The sequence below is a fragment of the Macaca mulatta genome, chromosome 2, assembly GCF_049350105.2.
Source record: "Macaca mulatta isolate MMU2019108-1 chromosome 2, T2T-MMU8v2.0, whole genome shotgun sequence".
Lineage (NCBI taxonomy): Eukaryota > Metazoa > Chordata > Mammalia > Primates > Cercopithecidae > Macaca > Macaca mulatta.
The window spans coordinates 59,698,537-59,723,769 of NC_133407.1; the positions used below are offsets into that span (position 1 = coordinate 59,698,537).

General features: G+C 40.4%; 1 protein-coding gene across 4 annotated transcripts in view; it reads left to right on the forward strand.

The window, feature by feature from the left end:
- The window catches only part of KCNAB1 (potassium voltage-gated channel subfamily A regulatory beta subunit 1), a 420,197-nt gene extending 396,428 nt beyond the window's left edge, over positions 1-23,769 (forward strand). For 3 of the 4 annotated variants that reach the window (XM_077990673.1, XM_015131744.3, XM_028843252.2), the window contains exons 10-14: positions 566-686; positions 1,724-1,818; positions 9,352-9,472; positions 16,552-16,640; positions 21,822-23,769. In XM_077990673.1, coding sequence (XP_077846799.1) covers positions 566-686; positions 1,724-1,818; positions 9,352-9,472; positions 16,552-16,640; positions 21,822-21,911 — 516 coding nt within the window. In that variant the 3' untranslated portion in view covers positions 21,912-23,769. 4 annotated transcript variants of the gene reach the window in all.
- Positions 23,770-25,233: the final 1,464 nt, after the last annotated feature.

Below are 25,233 nucleotides of genomic sequence, written 5' to 3' on the forward strand. Positions count from 1 at the left end.
AAACTTTTCTCATAATCACTATGGTACTGGAATTCTAGAACCAATTCCATCATTATAGAGATGGATATTGGAGCCGGAGCTCATCCATTCAGAATACAACAGAGAATACAGTGTTCCCTGGTGGCAAGAGGGCAAAGTGAATTTCACAGCTATGGAGATATATTAACAGAGTATTCTAGTTTTCTTATAAAAAACTGTATTAACTACATTGTTTATACCAAGCTAGTTAAAGATACTTTTATATGTTAGTCTAAGTCTTATTTCTTTAGGAACTTAAAAATAGTTAAACTACATTTTCTTTATCATAGTGTATAATTCACACTTTGACTAATTTGCCCTGGACTTAACTCAATCCAAACCCTCCCAAAAAATTAATAAGGGTTTCCTACATTTCATATTGCTCTTAGTGAAATTGGTGGTGACAAATTTGCTTATTATTTGGCATCCTACATGTTTCTTGGTTTGTACTGATTTCACCAAAGTAAACATTTCTCATGCATACAAATTACAGTGAAGCCTCATTTCTCATCAGTATAAATTCAGTTGTAATCTCATTCCTCCCTAGGAAGCCTATTCTGTAGCAAGACAGTTCAATATGATCCCACCAGTCTGTGAACAAGCTGAGTACCATCTTTTCCAGAGAGAGAAAGTGGAGGTCCAGCTGCCAGAGCTCTACCACAAAATAGGTAATCTTCAGAATAAAAGCTACTGGGTATTTTTAACAAGAGAAAGATCACTGATTCGGGGGGGAAGAAGTAAAAACAGTGTTACTGAAATGCTTTCCTAAATGTCCCTAATTAACACAGACAGTGTAAGAACCATGCATTCCAGAGATTGTAGCAGAATCAAAATGTAGCAGAATCTGCACCTAGTCTACAAGGTATCACTGATGAAAGCCAAGCAGAGTTGTAAATTGTGACTAGTGTTTCAGCTGTACTCAGCAGGTGTTCAAAAAAATGCATACTGAATAAAGGGAACAACCAATGAATAAATTCATTTTTCATTGGTGCTTGCTCGAGTAAACAATGACTACCTTTCAAAAATATCGTGGATATATACATCTGTATCTACTACCCTAGCCCTGGCACTGAGTGAGAATTGGGAAATTCAACAACTACTAAGTCGGGCACTATCACTTTGTGTAGGTAGAACTAATGCCTTCAGAGAGAGGGGAGAAATACATATATAACATGTACCCAGGAAATTTAGACATTAGGAAAAGATGAATAAGCCACATTTTCAGCCTTATTTATCAAAAGTTTCCAGAGATAATTTTCTTCCTAAAAATTAGAGGTTCATATGAGCAGGAAAATTCTGGGAAAAGGAGATAAAGATAAAAATTCAACAACAACAATTGTTATTATTGCTCTCACTTATTGAGTGCTTGCTGTGTACCAGGTGTGTGCTCCTGCTGTGTACCAGGCACTATGTTAGGCACTCAATGGACAACAAAAATTCATGGATAAGCCACATTTTTCAGCCACATTTTTCAGGCTTTCCCAAGAACTGACAGTCCATGTTTAATTGGTTGATGAAAGAATGAAACACAATTTGTAAGCTCCTAAATTGTAATGGAAAAAATGCATGCCGATATTAACTCATTTATCTGGACAGCTTTTCCCAATAACCTACCAAATTCTATTTAAACACCACCATCCCTCCCCCCCCCGCAACTTTTGATCCCAATTTGCACAAGCAGCTTTCTCAGTTTTTTCTTCTGTAGGGGTTGGTGCAATGACGTGGTCTCCACTTGCCTGTGGAATCATCTCAGGAAAATACGGAAATGGGGTGCCTGAAAGTTCCAGGGCTTCACTGAAGGTATTTTTCTCAATGTCTAGAAAAAAGCCTCGGGCTAGGAAGGAGGGAAGATCAATAAGAACAGCTCTGCAACAGCCTAGGGCTTCCCAGCTCAGGCAGACTGTGTTGTCCGGGCCAGTGGCCTCTGGCAGGTTCCTCTGAGCCTTCTGGAGGTTTCGGCGCCTGGCCATGTATCAGTCAGCCCTTCGTAATCTGCCTGCGTCGAATGCGTCGAATATTCTCTTCCTCTGGGGACTGGGGAAAAAGTGCCCAATGACCTGATTGGACTTGCAGGGCTCAAATTCCTACATTGTTATTTGCTCATATGTTAAAGAAAACATTCCATCATTTGAAACTGATAAAATGTAACTTACAAAATAAAATGTAAGCCATAGAGGCTTAATCCATATAAGGCCAACAGTTGTAGCTGAGTATGTTTGACACTTTTTAGTGTGTGTTGGGGGCAGTGGGTTAGAAGGGGAGACTTCAGGAGACAGATACATAGCAAAGCTTCTGTCACTTAAAGCAGTTTAAATTCTGCTCTGAAGCAAAAAGATATTCAAGATCATCGACACAAAATTACCTCCATTCAGGACATCTTGATGACTAATTTATTGGAGAGTACTCCAAACATCTCTCCTTATTAATAACAACATGCCTGTTTTTAAAAACTTGAGAGAATGTGTAATAACATTAGAATCACAAATTACTCTGTATTGTCAAGGGAGAGAAAATACAGGCATTTAAAGAAATCAGATAAACCAGAGTCCTTCTAAGAGGAAGTATAAGCCTTACGCAACCTCTTGCCTCCATCAGCGCTAAATTATTGGGAAAACAGCTCAAGTCAAGTCTGAACCACCAATCCTTTAATCACTGTGGCTGTGGCCACCATGAGCTTCCCTAATCAGAATATTTTCAAGGCTCTAGGCCTTTGACTTTCCTTTCTGTGTGTAACAGTTGAGCTTTTGCTTGTTTGTTCTCTAAAATAATACAACATAAATATCTCCTAAAGCACGATGACATGGTCCTATTTCTAGTTTTGTATTATTACAAAAAACAATTATCCCAGAATATTAAATAAGGTCTCTCTTCTAAAAATTAAAGATTGTTCTGAAACAAGTCTAACAAGTCAACAAAGACAGACTAAAAGCATCTTAGGAAAGAAGTGTAAAAAGAGGAAGGCAAGAAGGGAGTGAAGAAGGAAGGAATTGGAAGAAGGGCAGCACTGATAATTACAATTTTACTGAATACCTACTATATGCCAAGCACTGAGCTAAGTGTTTTCATTCAACAACTTTTATTCTCACAAACAGAATGGATACAGGTGACTTTCAGTCAGTTGAGCTAAGCATGGTGTCACATGTTCTTTCAGAGGCTTGCTGACAAATTCCAAGCATTTCTATATAGGCTGAGTGTTTGTTCTCACAATAACCTGCTGAGAGGCAGACCCTTTTCAGATGCAGAAACTAAAACACGAAGACCTTAAATAACAATCCAAGACCATAAACTCATAACAGAAAATGCTGATATTAGAACCCAGGTCTGGCTTTCAGTTAATTATCTCCCTCAAAGACATCTTTATTTGTCTTTAAACCCAGGTTTTTAAAGGAGAAAAAAGTAGCTATGCTGTATTTGGAGTGCATGATTGTCTAACCTTCATCACTGAGAAAAGCTTGCAAACAGCTGAAAAAGCTTTCACAAATTCACTAGTGAAAGGAAAAAGAAAAAAAAAAAAAGAAAGAGTAACAAATGTTTGAAGGTGGCTAAGCCCAAAAGCAGCTTGGGAAATATTTCTATTGCTGACTTTTATAAAGTCAACTCTGTATCTACTGGAACATCCTTAATAATAAACATTAAGAGCTCTCAATAGATGAAAGGTGGCTGATCACAAAGTATGCTTCTTTAGAGCTCTGCAGACTCTCAAGGCTCTACATTATCAGCCTGAGTGCTTTCGGAGTAATGTATGTGCACTTAGGAAAGTCACTTGAGTATAGTTTCCAGAGCAAAAAAATAAAAAATAAAAAGTAAAGGAGGCAAGTATCAGAGCAACCTTAGGAGTGAATGAGGATACCATGAAAGAAAGAAAGAAAGAGAAAGAGAAAAGGAAGGAGGGAGGGAGGGAGGGAGGGAAAGAAGGAAGGAAGGAAGGAAGGAAGGAAGGAAGGAAGGAAGGAAGGAAGGAAGGAAGGAAGGAAAGAAAGAAAGTAAGTTAAATTAAAAGATAGATATCTGGGCAAGTAGATAAATAAATTGGTAACATTCATCTCACCCTAAAAGAGAATAAGTAGTTTGTGTTTCACATTGGCTATTGTTATACTAATAAGATTAAGATGTTAATATTTTGCATCTGTTGTAGTATTGAACTGCAGTTGAAGGATAAATTAAATCAGCATAAAAAATACCTATCTAGAGCTCTTTTAGAAGGTAATACTACTTTTTCTGGATTTTCTGGGCCCCCTCATCTGGCCCCACTACTCTAACAATGATTTCTAAATTTGTGTTATCAGCTGTGACTTCACTGCTGAACTGCACAGCACTCCTTCTTTGTGTCTATTAGACATCTCCAAGTAGAAGTCCCATGGGCATCAGTCATGCCTAATGGAATCTGTCCTCACCCCCAGAACCTGCCATTCCTTCTTGCTTAACAGTGCCTCCACCCATCCATCTGGTTATCTTGGTCAGAAGCCAAGGCATTATCTCAGACTGCCTCCTTTCCTTCCTTATTCCTGTTCAACAAGGCACCAAATCCTCCAGACTCTATCTTGACTCTAAGATCCATCTTGTGCACAGCACTTGTTTAGATCTTCATCATTTCTTGTCAGATTTACTATAGTAGCCTCCCATCTGGCCTCTGATTTCCTTCCCTTTCCTCAACAACCCACCATTGTGACCACTGAATCTTTTAAAAATGTTAATCTGACCATATCGTAACTCTGCTTAAAATCCTCTAATGATTTCCCAATCATTGCTTATAGGACAAAGCCATAACTCCGCAATAAAGCATTCAAGGAAACTCCCTTGGGATCTAAGTTGAGCCTATTTTTTCATTTGTGTCTCCCATATCATACTACTTCATTTTCCATGCAAATGCACTGTACTCTCCTTTGCCTCCCAGAAATGTCCTTCTTTTCATTCTCCTGTGGAACCCCTTCTTATTGTTAAAGGCAAAGCTTGGTTGTCTTCTCTATGAAGACTGTCCTAACTTTCCAAAAATGAGCTATTTGTACCTTCTCTATTATTCCATGAACGCTTCTTACAGAGTCTTCTAATTCTCTGGTTGCAAGTAACAAAACTCAATGAAAACTAATCTGATCAGAGAATGGGGACTCTATTGGTTCACAAAGACATCCTTGGGAAATATGGAGTGGCCTCAGCAATGACTCCATCCATGAACTCGTACATTGTCAGGATTTTCCATCTTCTCTAGTTCTCTCTGCTTGTCAGTGTCATTTTCTTATACTACAAATGGGTCTCCTCCATGACACCAGGAGCAGGAAAACTGGTGGTTGCGGGTTTGCATTTCTAAAGGCATGTAACCTAAGATAAAAGCGATCTTTTCTTTACCAACTTCAGTCCAGAGAAGACTGGCCAAGCTTAGGTCATGTGCCACCCTGTGAGACCAATGACAGTGGCTAAAAGGGTAAGGTACTATGATCAGCTCAGGTTATGCACCACTTCATCATGGCATTTCCCATTAGGAGGCAGTAAAGACATAGCTTGTAAAAGGAAATCATTGACAAGAGTGGAACCCCAACAAAAAAACACTTCCCATGTTACTAAGTAATGATTTGTGAATACATCTAGGACAGAAACTGAAACCTTCTCATCTGACCCATCACAGAGCCTGATGAGTACATAAGAGGTACTTAAGCCTTTGTTAATTTGATGAGCCATAACCAAATCAATAAAGTCTGATCAAGAGACCAGGTGTACAGCTTTTAAATAGAAATAAATAGTGCAATAAAATGTATTGGCAGCTCCTCCCTGTTCTTGGCAAAATGCTTTCTAGAAAAATTTAGGCCAGGTATGGTGGCTCATATCTATAATCCTAGCACTTTGGGAGGTGGAGGTGGGCAGATCACTTGAGCCAAGGAGTTTGAGACCAGCCTGGGCAAAATGGCGAAACCCTATCTCTACAAAAATACAAAAAATTAGCTAGATATCATGCTCACCTGCAGTCCCAAATACTCAGGAGGCTGAGGTGAGAGGATCACCTGAGCCTGGGAGATCAAGGCTGCAGTGAGCTGAGATCATGCCACTTCCCTCCAACCTGAGCAGTATAGTGAGATCCTTTCTAAAAAAAAAAAAAAAAATACAAAAGTATGTACCCCTCTGTCAAAAAAAAATAAGAAGCATGCACACCTTGATGAATCAAAGTTGGGGGAGACAGGTGGTCCAAGTACGTCAAGTGCTCATATAAAGAAACAAAGCATATTGTACATTATGGCAAAATTTCAGAAGGCAAGTTTTCAGCTCTAGCATTTTACCTAGAGATCTCAACCTCAATAGTGACTTTGCTTTTGTTTTGAGTCAAAGCCTTTGATGTTTAAGTAGAAATAGTCAGCGATCTTGGGTGTTAAATTATTCTAGACAGTGTTCAGAACTGAAATGTGACTGATTCTGTCCATGGCTCCAGTTTCAGCCTGAGTTCAATCCAAGATTAACAAAAAACTAATTAGGGATTTGGGGCAAGTCTCACAGACTATTCTCACCCCAATATCAATACCTATGAAACAGGGACTTATAAAATCATCATAGCATTGGGAGAGGGCAAAGAAATAGGCTTTAAGAAAATTTAGAGTTTGTAACATACATAAAACTAATAGCCAACTAATCTGTGGAGAAAAGCTCATTCAGTTGTCCCGTTGACAAATATTTACTGAGTGTACCTAGACTTTGTGCTGGGTGCTGAGGATACAGGGATGAATGGGACAGTCGCAACCTTCAAGGAGTAGCTCCAGGCCTTATGAGAGGGACAGACATATGAAGGGGTGAATCATGAAATAATATGGATTCCACAAGCCCTGTGGAGTCCCACAGGACTGCTGACAGAGTCACATTGCATTGGGGAGGAGGTGTCATGATCAATCTGAAAAATGGGAAGAGATTTATTTTGACCCCACAGAACTCTGGTTTCTCTGACTCCTCCCTGACCACCATATTAGCTGAGCCCCTCCTCCTTGCCAGCTACAAGTGTCAGAACTGGAGATGCTGACGTGAGCAACAAGCCATCCCTGGCTTCTTCCACCTGCTAGGTTTAGAAAAACCAACAAGTAATCAAATCATTGCAGTGCAGTGGGATGATAGAATAGGGTTGGATGAGGAGATTTCACCTTTTGATTCATGGATTACTGCCCAGTCAGCAAGCTGGGTATATTACTGCCACAAGCACACCCACCTCCAACCTTCCTACAAAACACACTTGTTTGCTTCCATATTTAATTAATATTTTAATTAAGCCTCATTCCTATCTCTGCTAACACGTTCTCATTTGTAAAGCAGTTAAAGCTGTTTATTTCCAACACACTTTTGTTTCCTTTGGTATGAGGAAAGCAGTATAAAAACTATGCATCTACTTTTTAAAAACCCTAATCTGCTTGTATTTCCATAGGCTAAAGCAACAATGAGATTTATGGTGTTGAAGATTGAGAGATAGGGACTCAATAAATAATTGCTTGATTTTTACTTTTTAATGTTTTTTACTTTTGGAAGTCTGTCTCTGAAAATGGTGCGTGTGTATGTGTGTTACACACACATACATATATACACACACACATACATAGAACTTGTAACCCAATCCTAAGGAAGAGAATGCACTGCATACAAGATTTCAAAAACAGAAAAGTTACAAAAGATTGATAAACCAACCACTCTTTACATGCATGGTATATACTGAAACTCAGAAATGCTAATAGTAATAAGAAGCAATTGTTCAAAAAGCAGTTGGCTATTAGTTTTTAATCTTTGTTAGTCTGTTTGAATACATTCAGAAATATTGGTCCCCTGAAAGATGTTATGAAACTTTAGTGAGGATTGGTGATGTTTTTCCCATGGAGGACACCAAAAGTAAGTTCAGGGACTCTCTGACGTAGACAGCACTGGCCCAGGAAGTCTGCCCGGTCCCCAGGCAGTGTCCATTGTTCACAATGTCCATCTCATCACCACTGGCACCAACTGTCATCTCTGGAGAGATGCTTCAGGCCATTCTTATTTTTGAAGGAGCTGAGGCTTCCCAGAGCTAAGGCTGGGAAAACTTTAGCCATCTCCCCAAACAGGCTACCAAGTTAGGAGCCAGCCCATAAGCCTTTGAGATTTAGGAGGCAAAACGGGCAGCTTGCCCTTCTCCTTTTCTCATCGGCAAAATAACTCAAAAAATCACAATAAAACATAATATGGTTACCCTTTTCTTTGGAAATATTGTCTTAGAATGATGAAAAAAATGCTCAAAAAACAAAAGCCAGTAGCCTACTGAAATCACGTGGGTGCAGTGTCCATGGCCCACTGCCTGTTGCAGAGCATTCTGCGGCCTCTGGGAAGATAAAGATCTGCGATGGCGATTGTGTCGCAAATACACACAACAAGAGAGAAAGTCCACATTGCCACACAGTGTGATGATTTTCAATTATTTTCCCTAAAACAGAGTAACACTCTTACAAATATTCTTTTCCTCTGAGTGTTGCTGCTTAGTGCTCGCTTTATGTAGAAGAGTCTGTTGTTCCCTTTCTCATAGTAAGAGCAGAGCCTTCTGGAAAGTAGGGCATTGAGAAGTTCTAAAATATTTTTCTCTTTATATTGAAGAAATTAGGTTCATTTTGTAGTCTATAGATCAGGGTCAGTTTCTTCTCATTGGCTTTAAAGAATAGTTTCCTGTTTTGAGTTTCTTTACTTTTTTAAGTTTCAATAGTTACACAATAGGTAATAACATTTGCAAAGTCTTTATCCACTTTAAAATTTTAAAAATCTACTCGGTATCTATCAGTTATGCCATGTCTGCTTCTAGGAAGAAGCTGCAGAAGCTAACAACAAAGCCCTATTATAAAAAGAATAAGAGATTAGCAGTGAACTGAAAGCAAGGGGGAGAAAAATAGTCAAACAAAAATGTAAAGTAATGATTTTCTTTGAGCAGAAAGCTTGGCACCCAGTTTTCTTAATAAAAAGGAGACATAATAGATCTTGGTAAAATGTAAATGCACTTTTTTTTTTTTTTTGCTACATTCTAAAATTGGGCTATCCCAATAAGAAATATGACCTCCTCTATTGGACAGGCTAGGATGTAAGTGCTTATATGTCACGATCAGGGTTATAACAACTTCTGTGCAGGCTGATCAATTTGAATGGTGAATATTAGTCAAAATCAATCTGCTTTGAACCAATAAACAAGGAGCAAGATTGTGAGGAACATTTCTTTGGATGAAATCATCCCTGCCAGTGTGAAACATAAGGGTCAAAAAATTCAGAAAATCATCATAAGGTTCACATATTTTATTGAATTACCATTCTTTGACATCAGATCTTTACCAGACATTAACATTTCAATGTTATGCTTTTCCTCAGTGCTACCAGTGGTTGAAAGAAAGAATTGTAAGTGAAGAAGGGAGAAAACAGCAAAACAAGCTAAAAGACCTTTCCCCAATTGCAGAGCGTCTGGGATGCACACTACCTCAGCTAGCTGTTGGTAAGAAAATTACTAAGCTATGGGGTGGTAGAGGGACTTCTGCTGAGATCATAGTTTTCTATTGCTGACCACACCCTTACCATGATAAAATGTCTTTTGTAGGGACAGATGATCTCTGAAGCATAAACTCCTGCTAGATATAAAGTGAGTTATTTGAAGTTCCCCAGAATTTTCTACACGATAGCAAATTTTTCTTACTTCTTTCCCCTTGCCCTTATAATATAGTTTAAATGAGAACATGTCAGTGATAACACACACTATCACAGATGTCAGGGGTGAACTGTGTAGTGACATCCATTTCTTTTGGCTCAAGTTGCTGTCTCTGTTGAAAACTGAGCCAGGGTTGGTTAGAAGCTGAGATACAGGACTGTTACAGGCCCAAGGCTACTGCCACATGAAAAGCTGATCCTAGAGAAATAGCTTCAACCTGAAACTTCTTGAAGGCCATAAAAATTGTCCTTCTAATGCTGTGGAGTCCATGAAAGGTCATGATTGCTGGTAACAATTGAAAAACCACCTACACTGTTTGAGAGAAAGATAACATGAACCACATTCAATCATGGGTGTTTCAGTCAACGATGGACCACATATATGTAGGCGGACCCATAAGATTATAACGGAGCTGAAAAATTACTATTGCCTAGTGATGTTGTAGCTGTCCTAAGGTCCTAGTGCAATGAATTACTTGTGTGTTTGTGGTCATGCTGGTATAAACAAGCCTACTGCACTGCCAGTAATCTAAAAGTCTAGCACACACAATCATCTACAGTACATAATACTTGATAATGATAATAAATGACCATGTTACTGGTTTATGTATTTACTATACTATACCTTTCATCTTTACTTTAGAGTGTTACTTCTTCTACTTACTAGAAAAAAAAAAGTTAACTGTAAAACAGCCTCATGCAGGCCGTTCTCCTGAAGGGTGTTCCCAAAAGAGGAATTATGATCACAGGAGATGACAGCTCCATGTGTGTCCCTGAAGACTTCCCAGAGGAACAAGATGTGGAGGTGGAACATAGTGATGGTCCTGACCCTGTGTAGGCCAAGGCTAATGAGTGTGTCTGTGTCTTAGTTTGTAACAAATAAAAAAGTTTAAAAAGCTAAAAACATACTTTTTAAAAATGAAAAAAAGCTTATAACGATATAAAGGAAATACTTTTGTACAACTGTACAATGTGTTTGTGTTTTAAGCTATGTTATTACAAATAAGTTGAAAGGTTTTTTTGTTTGTTTTTTGTTTTGAGACGGAGTCTCGCTCTGTCGCCCAGGCTGGAGGGCAGTGGCGTGATCTCGGCTCACTGCAATATCCATCTCCTGGGTTCAAGCGATTCTCCTGCCTCAGCCTCCTGAGTATCTGCGATTACAGGTGCACACCACCACGCCCAGCTAATTTTTGTATTTTTAGTAGTGACAGGGTTTCACCATGTTGGTCAGGCTGGTCTCTAACTCCTGACCTTGTGATCCACCCACCTTGGCCTCCCAAAGTGCTGGGATTACAGGCGTGAGCCACCGTGCCCAGCCAAAAGTTTTTTTAAATTAAAAGTTTATAAAGTAAAAATGTTACAGCTAGCTAATGTTAATTATTGAAGAAAGAAAAATCTTGAAAATAAATTTAGTGTAGCCTAAGTGCACAGTGTTTACAAAGTCTATGGTAGTGTACAAGGATGTCCTAGGCCTTCACATTCACTCACCACTCACTCACTGACTCACCCAAAGCACCTCCCAGTCCTGCAAGCTCCAGTCATGGGAAGTGCCCTACACAGGTATACTATTTTATACCGTATTTTTACTATAACTTTTCTATGTTTAGATACACAACACCATGTGTTACAACAGCCTCTAGTATTCAGTACAGTAACATGCTGTACATATTTGGAGCCTAGGAGCAACAGGCTATACCATATTGCCTAGATATGCAGTAGGCTATACCAACTAGGTTTACATAAGAACCCTGTGATGTTCACACAATGAGGAAAATACCTAACAATGCATTTCTCAGAACATGTCCCTGTCGCTATGGGATGCATAACTGTATCTTATTTTAAATTTTCTAGTGAACACATTAAAACATTAAAATGAAACCAGTGAAATTAATTTTAATAATGGATTTTCTTTAACCCAATATAGCCAAAATATTATCATTTCAACATGTAATAAATATTAAAAATTATTGAGATATTTTACTTTTATTTTCTACAAATCTCTGAAATCCAGCATATATTTTACACCTGGAGCAAGCACATTCCAATTCAAGCTAGACACATGTTGCATGTTGCATGCTCAATAGCCACATGCTGCCAAAGGCTACACACTGGGCAGAAAAGCACTGAGACTTCTGGTTCCCTTACTAGGGGATGTTTGTCAGGTTCTATGGTAAGCACCTCAGGCTCATGCTCACTGTGTTGTCTCCTTCATCATCAAAACAATCTGCTGAGGTCTATATTATTACTAGTCATATTTTACAGATGCTAGTGGAGGATTTTGCTATTACTATCTCCACTTACAAATGAAGAAATGAGATAAAAGAGTTCATGTGGTAGCTATGAGAAAGGAATAAAATGGGTGCTGATTCTAGACAAAAAAAAAAAAAATCCTAAAGATTAAGAAATTGCAGGAATTGGGACATATCAGAAACACTAACCCAATGAGATAAAAAGCTCAAGATAAGCTTTATGCAAATAAAATAATTTAATAGAATATTTGTTGGTAGCTTGACTCTTCAGAGGTTGGAAGGCAGAGAAATGTTAGTTGCAATTAACAGTCATAGAAAGATAGAAATGGAACGTGGTTTTAGAAAGAGGGGGAAATGCCATGTACCTAAGTATATGTATGACTGTTGCTTTAATCCTTTCTTCAAAAAAATAAAATAAAGCAATGTATTTAATGTTTTTACTTAGCAACCCTACAGCTTTAACAAGCACAGTAAAACATATTAGCTATTTGACCATAGGCAAGTTGCTTAACCTGATAACAATTTTCTTATCTGTGAAATGGGTATAATAATACATATCTTACAAACTAGTTGAGTAAAGGGAAATTATATATATAAAGCAAAAAGTAGGTGCTCAGTGAGTGCTAATAAAGATGATAATGTTCTTGCAAAGAGTAGACATGCAAAACTTGAAATTCTGTCTGCTCTTAGCCATGGCATGCAATCAGAGTAACATGCAGAGAAACATATTCTGCACAATCATAAATATGGTTTTTAGACAGCAACATGAAGTATTAAACTTAGCCCTGAAAGACAGGGAAGAACATTGTCTTTCTAGAGAGGAAATCTTTACAAGATTTAGACTCTCACTGGATATTAGATATACATGAAGTACCTTCTTTACGGGGTCTGAGTTTAAATTAATACATGCTTTTTTCCCCTTTTCCTCCCTCTATCCCCTCAGATGTCTTTCTCACCTGTCACTTCTTTCTTTGTAAATAAATAATTTTGTTTATAGCCACAAAACTCTCAAAATCAAAAGGGAAATTATTTCCAGGTGTGTTATCTTTGGTCTGCTAGTGTGGGAGAGGGGAGATCCTCCAGCAGGAAGCGAACTACTTGAACCCAACTGTGTGCCTGCTCCCCAAGTCACACAGGTATAGTGGAGCCAGCATTCACACTTTGTTCTTAGTGAACAGGCACTCTGGACATACTTGCTGGTGACACTTGGTTAGAGGTGCTAATTATCCAGAATCAGCTGCAGTTGCTACCATGGAGTTGACCAGCTCTGCCCAGTGGGTTCTCCTGTGCCCCAGAGGCCCATTAGGGGAATCAGCTGTTGATGACCTCGCGTAGTCAGGTAGTTTATGGGCAATAATTTGCCTAGAATTGGCTTTGTCCTCAGAACTACTTTTAAGGCCAAAAATAGTTCTCAGTGCAAAGCAGGAAACAATGCAGTCAAGAAAAGGAGAGAAAGATTGGATTGGTACTTTTATAGAGCACTATTTTGTATTTTGCCCATGTGGAAATTCAGTGATTACCATAAAAGGCCTGGACATGGTAACAGCTTAAGAGTATCAGTTGACAATACGGCTGTCCAAATGGGGGCAGAAGATGTGCTTGGGGATATCCATCAATCATCCATGCCTATGTTTATTCAACAAACATTTAATAAGTTCCTACTTTGTGCAAGACACTGGGCTGGTGGCTGAGCACCCAAATGCAAATAAGACACATCTCACAGCCTGGTAGGCAAGTCAAGCAAATAAACAGATAATTTTAATACAGGTCATAATACTGAGAAGGGAACAGAGGATTAGGGAATTAGGAGCTTGGAATTCAGGGAAGTACTTTAGGAGCAGGCAATTCCTTTGGGAAGTCTCAAATGATAAGCAGATATTAGTGAGGTGAAAAGAAAGGGGGAGGCAAAAGGACATTCCAGGCAAAGGGAACAGCTTGAGCAATATGCCCCAGAAGGAAGGGAGGAAGAGGAGAAAAGCAGCAAGATGCTTGGGGATGGAGAGGATTTAAAGACAAGTGAGTGCTCCTGAAGCACAAAGTTCAAGGTAGGGAGCCATGAAGCTGCAGAGGTAGGCTAGAAAATAAGGTTTTCCAAGGTAAGAATTAAGAACCTCAGGCCCAACTAGGGAAGTGATATGATCAGATTTGTGTTTTTAGAGACCGCTGCTGGCTGGATGAGAGCTGTATGGGGGAAATATAAGGGGATAATTCAAGCAAGAGGTAGGAAAACCAGTTTTCCAGGAGAGAGATGAGGGCTTGAGTGAGGGCAGCAGTGACTGAGGTGGTGAAGACAGCTGAACCAAAGCAGTCATTGTCAAACTGAGCCCTGTATCCACACAATGGAATACTCTTTAGCAACAATAAGAAATGGTGTACGGATACATGCTGCAACATGGAAAAACCTAGAAAATATACGCTTAAGTGAAAACCAGACCCAAAAGACCACTTATTGTTTGATTCCATTTAGGTGAAATGTCCAGAAAAGACAAATCTGGAGACAAAAAGTGGGTCAGTGGTTGCCTGGTACTTGAGGTAGGGATCTTATTAGGGTGATGGAAATGTTATAAAACTGGATTGAAAATAGTGAAGGTTGCATATTAAAAATGGTGGTTTGTAAATTTATAAAAAAAATTTAATGTACAACTAAAATGGGTAAAATTTTTGATGGGTAAATTTTACCTCAATAAAGTTGGTTTAGAAAACAAAACACAAAAGAGCATGGTCCCAGATCAGCAGCATCAGCATAAGCATTACCTAGGAGTGTGTTAAAAATGAACAGACCGTACCCCAGAACTTCTGAGTCGGAAACTCAGGGGGTGAGCCACAACAGTGGGTGTTTCACAGGCCCTTGGGATGATTCTGACGCATACCAAAGTTTGAAAAGCACTTGATTAGAGGATTATTTAGGAGGAATAATTAATTGGACTTAGCAGTTAAAAGGGAAAAGGGGGTCGGAAAAGGACAGTTCTTAAAGATTACTCCCAGGTTTCCCGATTGGGGAGCCACATTGCTGGTGATGCCCCCAAATGTGATTGGGAATGCAAGAGAGCCAGGCATCATAGCCGGAAGTTTGCGGTGCCTGTGGGGCATCTCGCGGGAAGGCCCAGCAGACACCGCATCTAGTCCAGCAACACTGAGTTCCAGGCAGCTAAGGACTGAGAAGTCCACCGTAACCACCAGGAGGCTCCTGGGGACCTTAGCTTTGGGACACAGCAACAAGGTGACTGGGATGTGAAGAAGGTCAGTAAGGGAATCCGAACTGACCTTTTAGAAGTTTAAGAGGGGAAGAAGGTTGGGGAAGTATCTAAGCAGGTAAAAAGGGTCAGAGGAAGCTTATTTTAGAATGGGAGAAATTTTAGCATGTTTTGTTGACAGAAAGACACCGTAAGAAATTTTGAAATGGGGTGGTGGGGGCAGTGGAATCACGTATGAATCAAGTCCAAGAAAAGGCAAAAAGGAGATGGCTCCAAGGCAGAGTTTGGTCTTTGACAGAAACCGCACACATCCTCTTCTGAAACTGGAGGATATGGATGTGGATTCTTATGCAGTAGGAGAGTGGGGAATTAAGGAATATTCCAATGGAGGGACTTGATTTTCTATAGACATTAGGACAAGGTCATCTAGTAAGAGTCAGGGGACAGAGGTTGATGGAATGGTTTAAGAGTACAGGTTTAAGGTCATTTTTGGGAAAAGAAAGATGACCAAGGGCAAGAATGAGGCTGACCAGGCTGGCTGAAGCCAGCTGGGAGGGAAGACGTGAATGCACAGGGGCACCAGACCATGAACTGTGAGATTCTCTCCAGCACGCTCAGCTGCCCTGAAGTAGAAGCCAAAAACACAGATGCAGTACTGATGGGGATCTGCTAAGGAAGCAGAGGAAGTGAAGGGTGTGAGGGTTCATAAGCGAGTAATTTAGATCATCAAGACAGAATGAATCTTGGGTTAGGAAGAAAGGGAGGTCCAGAGAGGGCTGCCAGGTAGGTGGGAACCAAGGAACCAGAAACCTAGAGTCTACAAGGGCTACAAGCAACAGATGTGGAAAAGTGAGAACATGAATACGATGGAAAGACAGGAGGTTGTGGGTCAAGGTAGAAACAGGAATCGAGCCATCTGCTGGTGAGCAATGTTAGGTGTTTCCAGAACAATGTGTTTCTAGGGTGGGTAGCTGGATTGAATGCCCCGGTTGTGGTGACGAGGCCTTATGTGGAAAGCAAAAAGGCCTTAAGCCCTGAGCCAACCCAAATGCATTGAGTGTTAACTAAGGGACATATAGTAGGCTAGGAATTGGAAAACCAACAGAGAAGCAAGAAAGACAGCAGTGCATCTGTGTTTTCTGCTTCTACTTGAGGGCAACTGAGCGTGCCGGAGAGAATCTTACAATCCATGATCCGACGCCTCTGTGCATTCGCATCTCCCCTCCCAGGTGGGCTTTGACAGATTCTGTCAAATCTTCTACACAACAGGGGGTGCTGCTCAGGTTTTTAATCTAGGAAGCACTGTACATCCTCCACAAAAGGAGTTAATAAATTTTGGCTGCAACAAACAGCTGTAGCAGGTGTTTATAAGCTAATCAGTGATTGGAAGTGCTTTGATAACCTGACCCAGTGTCCTCTCCTCCCAGCGTGGTGCCTGAGAAATGAAGGTGTGAGTTCTGTGCTCCTGGGATCATCCACCCCTGAACAACTCATTGAAAACCTTGGTGCCATTCAGGCAAGTATTGCAGCCCCTTCCAACAAACACCAGGGAATTTAAAGGTGCCTTTGAGGCTATTTCCAGGCAGTGTCTGTCTCTGCCCCGCTCCATCCTTCTGGGTGGGGCAAGAGTAGGGGGAACAAAGGCAAAGAACACTTTCCCAGAACATGTATCCAGGGTTGTCCTCTGCCTATGAACAGGCAGTATTCCCAAAGCTCATTTCTTGGGATGGTTTGTTTCTGTGGAAGAGTGCATTCCAGTGTTAACCCAGCAACTGACTTCCCAGGCCTCGCCATAAAAGCCTGGCTGATAACTTGCTTGGAAATTTAAGTCATAGGACAATATACATACATCATTTACTCATTTGTTCTTTCCACAAATATTGCCCACCTGCTGTGTGCTGAGCCTCTTCTGTTCGCTGAGCATCTTGTATTCCCCCTCCCATGATAACTTTTATGATAATGTAGTATAACTGCCTGTCTCTCCTGCTAGACTGCAAGCCCTCTGAGGTCAGAGACCTGCGTCTTTGCTTTTCCACTGGTTTTCCAGTTCCTAGGGTACTTACCACATGTTCCTTAGTTAATACTCAAGACCTATTGAATAATATTTGCCATGTTTTAAGAGAAATGGGCTCAAAATTCTATTTTGGACTTCCAGGATCACATCTCCCTAGAAGCAAATTTAGGAGGCCCATCCCCATTCCCTATGCCATGAGGATGGCCGCTGGTTCAGGGCACTAGATGGGGCCTGCAGCTATATTCTGGGGAGCTTGTAGTGGCAGTGGGTGGGTTGAAAGGATGTTCCTGGGAACTCTAAGGAGAGGGGTGGAGTTTAGTATCTATTGTGACCACCTCCTTTCCCCAAAGGCCACAGCTAATCCTGAGTCTGTCCTACTCTCAACCCTGCTAAAAGCCCTAGGAATGATCCTGCCCGCAATTCTTGCCACTACCTGCTAAAACAAGAAAGGTTGTCTATTTTTCTCCTGCTCATGGGAGGAAAAGAACTATCTCACAGCTTCTTCCCTATCTACCTGTCCTTGCAACAAGCACATAGCCCTGTTACCATTCCCAAAAGGAAACAGGTGGAGGTAGGGACAAATATGATTTAAAATCCTTTTTAAAAATAGCCCAGAACACACTGTGGAATAAATGGCATAGATCCGCTGCCCACTCCCCCAACCTTTCTTAGGGCTGTGCAGCTGTCTAATCACCTCTGCCTCTCTGCTTCTAACAACTCCCATATCCAGCCCTGTAACTCCTACTGGATTCTGTGAGGTTCCCTGTGCCTACATGAGGAATTATCCCTCTTATGAATGCCACCTCTCATTTTCATTTATGCTCTGGGAAAAGATAAGGGTACACAGTGATGAGGGGACAGAACAGTTTGTACAAAAAAGAACTGAAATTCAATCCAATGATTTCAGTTTCACTAATATTTATGGAGCACTTAATTCTATGTCTGGCATCATCTTAGGCAGTGGGAGGACTGAGATGGGCAACAGGACCCGGCCTTCAAAGAGCTCATGTGCTGGCTGAGAAACAGTGAATTAAAAAATCTATCCCTTAATTCATTCAACAGATCTTTGAGAGCCTACTGTATACCAGGTACCCACAGGAAAGAAGAATAACACCGTCTAACCTTCAAGGGGTTTTTTACATGCCAGTAGGAGAGACAGATAAATATACAAAATGATTTCAGGTTGTGAAAAGGGCCATTAAGTAAATAAATGTTTATTTTACTGAGACTGAGAAATGGGTGAGCCTATTTTAAATGTCTTTGCAAAAAGCCCCTCTGGAATATGTTTATTCCAAGGACTTCGCATGCCTTCATTTTTTACATTCTTTGACAACGATTTACATGCCTTCACACAGCATGTGAAGAGTCCAGGAAAGTGCATTTCAGGGACAGGGAAGAGCAGTGGAAAGGCCCTGAGATGGGAAGGACCATGACTTTTCCCAGGAACTGTCAGCTAAGGCCAATGTGGTCAACATGTAGTTGAGCACAGGCACAGCAGCTGCAGTGATGAGGAGAGACAGGCAGGGCCAGGTCTCGCAGGACACCATGGGTTACAGTTCATGCTACATGTGACAAGTCCTTGTGGAGGGTTTTAAGAGGAGGGACATGCTCCTGTTTGAATGTCTGAAGGTCACTCTGGCTGCTGTGCGGAAAGTAGAATGAAGAGCAAGGGCAGTCATCCAGGCAAGAGGCGATGGTGGCTTGAATGAGGGTAGTGGCCATGGAGGGGGAGAGAAGTGCATGGATTCTGCAGGTTTGAGAAAGACAGACACCATGGCTTGGCAGAAGAGAGAGGAATTGAGGATTCTTATCATGCTATTACTGGGAGATCACTGCCATTCCTGGGGGCAGTCACAGTGCCTGGGGATGGCATATGAGGCAAGTCTCAGGCTGAGTTTTAAAAGCTGTGGAAGTAGACAAGGCAGCTGACGGGGAAGGAGACACTTTCAGAGGAAAAGTCTTGAGTAATTTTTCTTCCCAAAACATTTCCTCCCTAGCAAGGCTTTTGCTTGCAGCAGGATGAGGCTTTGCCTATCCTAAAGGGGACATTATCCATGCAGCAAGGCTGGTACCATTGCGGGCTTACCAATCCTCCCCTGTTCTACTCCACCTCCCACTACCCAGCACTGAAGTCCACCCAAGACAAGCTGTGATTGGGCCCACAACATGGTGAAGAGCAGACTGGGTGACTAGGGGTACCCAGCAGTGGTGGGACTGGTTGCAGAAGGATGGAAAATATGGAGCACCAGTAGTTGTAAGAAAATATTTCTAGTAGGCTGGGAAGGCAGCTGCTTCAAGGGATGCCATGTGCCTAGGATGTGCAGAAATGAAGGGGCGTATATAAATCAGAGCCCGATAGGTGGGAGAGACAACAGGTGAAAGCACAGTTACAGGCAGCCAGCCTTCACCCACACAGGTTCCATCCTCCCCACTCCCGCCTAAAAGGTGGGAGAACCGCCTCTCCTCGTCCTCCCCACATGCCTTAAAACCCTTCTGAGGTTCCCCACCCACTCAGAGAAGGCCAGGCTCCGCAGCAGTCGGGCCTCATCACTCCCCACCACACCTCCCCGGAATCTGAATCCTCAGCCATCCTGAACCACTCAGAGCCTCGGCGATAGCAGTGGCCCCCTGCCTACAAACTGACCACTACCCCAGCCTAGCAAAATCCTCCTCCACTCCCAAGTTCCAGATCAACAGGAACCGAATCCTGGGAGGCCTTTCACTAATGTCCAGCCAGCCCCAGCAACGTTAGCCAGACCTTCCCTCACCCACCACCTATCCCAGGCATTGTAACATCAAGTTTGCAAAACTAGTAGCCTGTGGGGTGTTTGTAAAATCTGTAGTAGTTTACAATGTTTTAAAGTGGGGCTTCTCTTGAAAATTCTGGTCTTGCGATACTACATCTTGTTTTATTCGAGTACTTTTATGGTTTCGTTTTTCTAATGTCTAAATCTCTTTCCTATCAAAAATTTGTTTTGGTGTAATGAATGAAGGATTTTTCTCCTCACATGGCTAACCCACTGTATTTTAGACAAAAAAAAAAAAAAAAAAAAAAAAAAAAAAAATCCAACACATCCAGTTTCTAGGTTTTTGGTCTCATTATTACAATCTCATTTTAAATAACACATTAGCTGTTTGGACACTGAAATTCCAGAGCTAGTGGGAAATCAAATTCTTTCTTCAGCTTCACAGTAAAACATTAACCAGAATGCAGTTTCCCAGGCTGGCAGCTCTACTATTTTGCCAAACCCTAAGGCTTCTGAGGATAGCACTTGAGTGGAGACAAGGTCACCTTGGCCAGCAGGATTGCAGCAAAGGGAGAATGAGGTTGAAACCTCAGAACTGGTCGTCAGAATTGTATTTCACCACGGTCTCCACACAGGGTCAGACTTTTCCAGTGAGAAAGTCTGCCTTTGTCCCTTGTCTTATGGTGTAATGTGTACCCTTGGCCCACATCTCACAATAAATGCTAGCCTTGAATGAGCTCATCCTTTCCCCAGGCTTCAATCAGCATGTCAGTGCAAATGATTCACAAACCCTCAACTCCAGCCCTCCGGCAACTATGAAGCTCCACAGCTGCATGTGCAGCTGCTCAGTCACTCCTAGGTGGATATTCCACAGGCACCTTACACTCAACACATCCTACTCCCTCCCAACTTCTCATTCCCCAAACTACTTCCCTTTGGTTTCTAATCTCAATAATCAACACCAATATTCTTCTAGTTACTCAGTCTTGAAACCACCATCATCACCCAAAATGTCTGTCAGGTCTACTTTTCTTTTCTGCTCCACTGCCCTAGTTAAGGCCCTATTGCCCGGCTTGGATTGTAACACATATCTAACATCTGTGTCCCCTTTTAACCTCCTCCAACTCCCCCTTCAAACCACCTCCAGGTGTCTGATGGGGTTACTCCTAGATCAGAAGTCCTGACAGGTTCCCCACTGCCTAAAGTGGGGATTCCATAAAATGGCATTTAAGGCCTTCCACACTCTTATCCGGTTCTTACCATCCATATCCTGTTTTACCATCCCCACAACTAATCACTGTACATTATCACTCCAGTTCATTTTTCCATGCTATTCCATCTACCTGGGATGCCTGTTAAACCCCAGCCATCTTTCACCAGGGTTCAGACCACCAGTCAGAATAAATCTCTTCTTAGTCTCTAGACCTGTGCTATGCACTACCATAGTTCTAGCCACATGTGGCTACTGTGTGCGTGAAAGATGGCGAGTCCAAACAGAGATGTGCTTTAAGTGTAACATGTTCACAAGATGTGACTTAGTACCAAAAACAACTGTCAAGTATCTTTTCTATATTGATTACATGTTGGAATAATGTTTTGGACATAATGGAGTAAAAATGTGTATTTATTTCACTGTTCTTTTTAAGGTATCCAATAGAAAATTAAAAATTACAAATGTGGCTTGCATTATATTTACACTGGATAGAGCTGCTCTATATTTCTATGAGCCTTCACTTATGCCTTTATGCCTTCATTTATGCAATCAACAAGGCCCCTGACCTCAAGGAGGTTACAATGTGATGGGGGGGGTGGTTATATTTCAGCTGTGGTTTGTGAAGATACACGATGCTAGATTAATTTGCTAAATATAGAGCACAAAAAAACGAATGATCAACACTGCTAACAATATCCTATGTACTTCTCCTCCTGCTCTCAGGTCCTCCCAAAGATGACATCACATGTGGTAAATGAGATTGATAACATATTGCGCAACAAGCCCTACAGCAAGAAGGACTATAGATCATAAGGCAATGCATGAACCACAGAAGCTGCATGGTTAAAATAGCGGCCTGTGCCCAGTACAGAAAGGTGTTACTAACCAGTCTTTTCAATCACTTAGCAGCTTGCTGCTCAACCTCTAGTGTCCCTCCCTGGATTCTCTGAGGTGTCTGCTGTCGCTACCACTGTGCACATCTGAAAACTCACAACCAAGAAAATCCATTCTATTTTCTTATCTTGGACTGGAGTCACCTATTCTTGCATTGCTGTATACACCTCATGCTTATGCAATGGGAAGAATATGGGGGCCGGGGGGTGATGTATTACCTTCAGGCATTTGGTAACTCAAAGAAGGCTGTACAGATATATTTTTTCAAAAGAACAAAATCCACAGATGTAATGTGAGTTGCATAAGAAACAGAGTAGACAGACTAAATTCAGTGAAGGAAAGGAATTCAGAGATTTTTCTTAGGAAATAGATTCTTGTTAAGTAAATAGTTATTAAAAATATATCTCACTGCAAAAAAAAAAAAATAAAAAAAAAAATAAACAGTATCTTCACTCAAAAGTCTTGCTTGGAAGAATAAGCAGAAAGAATTTTATATATTTTTTTTCTATTTTCACATTCATATTAACACGTTTTGTTCCATTTGTTGTTCAACAAAACTACAATTTCTGGGTATTTTGGCTTTATTACCTTTCAAATATTTACTGTTGCTTGGCCCCAAGAATGGCCTTGTACAACTTATCCAGAATGTCTATTAGGATTCTAATGTTATATCCACTTACAAGTAGTGACAGTAAAAGGATGAATACCCCAATCTTTAGTGACATTGCAGCTGATTTATAAAAGAGAGGGCTACACTGCTACGGAAACTTAGCTTTGAAGAAAATGCAATGTATCTGCAATTAGGTGTTCATTTGTTACTACATTTTATTAAAACCTGCTTTATACTGTCAACTGCTTGGAGGCACAATTTCTGCAAGTTTAAATATTTGAGCTTTAAAAATAAACATAATACATGCTCAGTTTTTTAAGTAAACCTGTAAAATACCCAGAAAGGCAAATGTTGATTGTTTAATTAGCACTGGGATTTTCAACATAATGTTTGGTATTTTTGAAGCGTTGTTAACATGAAAGTCAACCACTGGCTTTGTGAAAAAATGCTATGTCACTATTCAGAATATGCTGGGTAAATTAACTTGCTTAGTGAAAAGCAAAATGTTAAAGAACTTCTGGTTATATAATATTATATGCACTAAACTATATGCATGAAAGTTCTTTGCATGGATTAATGGGGCTTACCCTTGTTGCGCTCGAAATCTGAGGTATATCTAGCCCTGCCACTATTGGCTACTTACCCTCATTAATATCCCACTTGAGAAAAATTGTGAGAATATACTGTGTCAATATCTGTAAAAAGAGAGAAAATATGTTTTTTGTTTTTGAAGGGGGTGGTGTGGAGGTGGCCCTTTAACTTTATTTGGATATCTGAGGATGTACAAAATTCTAATTTAATTTTCTGGTCAGCAACTTCCCCATACAGAAATCACTTTGAGGTTTACAGAGGAATTGTAGTATCATTTTAAAATGTTATTTTCTGTCATTATTTCTAAATGTGTATTTCATGGTTAAATTCTAAATCTGAAAATGCTAGTGGGAGATATCAAGAAATTTTCTTTTTGATTACTAGTACCTATATTCTAACAAAGTTTGAATTTTTTGCCCGAATATCAGAATGATGGAAATTGATCATTTTTTCAGTTGTTCATTGTGTATTCAATCCAGTGAACTGCTGTACGTATAGAGGAGCTGAGGTGCCGTCTAATGGGAAATGTGATTTATTTGCTTAGAGTAATAAAAGCATTTTGTGCATTAAATCTCACAATAGATTTTATCTGATCTTTCATTTTAGGGCTCCATATATGGAAAATATACACATATAAAATATATGTGGCCATAAAATAGGCAATAATCATCTAAATAAAAATTATATTGGCAGCTAAGCTGCAATGAATACTCAACAGAAATAGCAGTGATCAAAAGTCTGAGATTTAAATTGCAATCCAAACATTTTCTATCAATGGAGATTAACCACTGAAGATATCATTTCTCACTGAGTTTTAGAACACTCTGCACTAAGGTTAAGGCTTCATGAATTCACTTTTAAAAACTTGCAAATCAAAACCAAATATAAATATTATGGCTTAGCTGTGGAAACAGCCAGTTTTTTATATGCGAATCTGTCATGGTAAATATACTAGATAATGTATTTCAGTTACGTCCTTAGGAAAATTTCCACGCACTCTAATTTTCTTTTCTCTTCCGAAAAGAATTCCCTGGCAGAGAATATATCATTCCAAAAGGTAACTTGGGTAGCAGCCATCCCTATATGGAAATCTCAGGCAAACTAGAAACCCTGTGTCTGGCTTCCCACTTTAAGAACTGTCACTTCATCTTCATGAAGAAACTGCCCAAGTCATTAGGCAGATGTCAGAGCCTGAAGGAACCTTAGCAATCTGCAAAGCCATCCCTCTCACAAATGAGCAAAGCAGGCCTGGATAGATGAAAAAAACTTGCCCAAACTCACACACTGCTAGCTGATGGCAGAACCAGGCCTGGAACCCAAGTATTTTGTGTTCTATGTCAGGGCTCCTTTAGGTAGATTTTTTTTTTTCTTTTAAAAGGCTTTAAAGTTTTATGCAGAAATTGTGAGAATGTTGAAGTTAAAAAACTTAAGTATTAATCCAAACTCAGAAATCAAACAGGGAAAAGTCAGCGAAGAGATATACTGAAAATTCATAAAGGCCAAAGAGAAGTTAGTCTCTCTCTTCCTGAAAATTTAAACCAAGACCCTCCTAGTCTTCTATTAATTCCTCTGCTTGGGAGTCCCAAGGAAGGGAAAGAGAATCCCTTAGAGCTCTAATAGATACATCTATAAATTGGTTTTCTCCATAAATGACACATACATGTATCCTTCCATTCTGTCTCCAGAAGCAGCAGTGACTGGCATGCACACTGAAAACAAAGAAAGAGGGCAGGCAGAAAGGCACAGCAGGTACATACTGGCAGAGGCCTGATGTCTGCCCTTTATTGTAACCGCTCAATGCCTTTCATTGCCTCACATATATCTGATCGGTAACTACAAAGATGTGCATTTATGTGTGAGATATTAAAATGATGGTTACATGTATACCTATGTAACAAACCTGCATGATCAGTACATGTATCCCAGAACTTAAAGTAAAATTAAAAATAAAGCAATTTGAAAAGAAAAATGATAGTTAATGTAATATAATAAAGATTATGTACTTCATCATAGGATTCTTATAAAGAAGTGTAGGGAAAA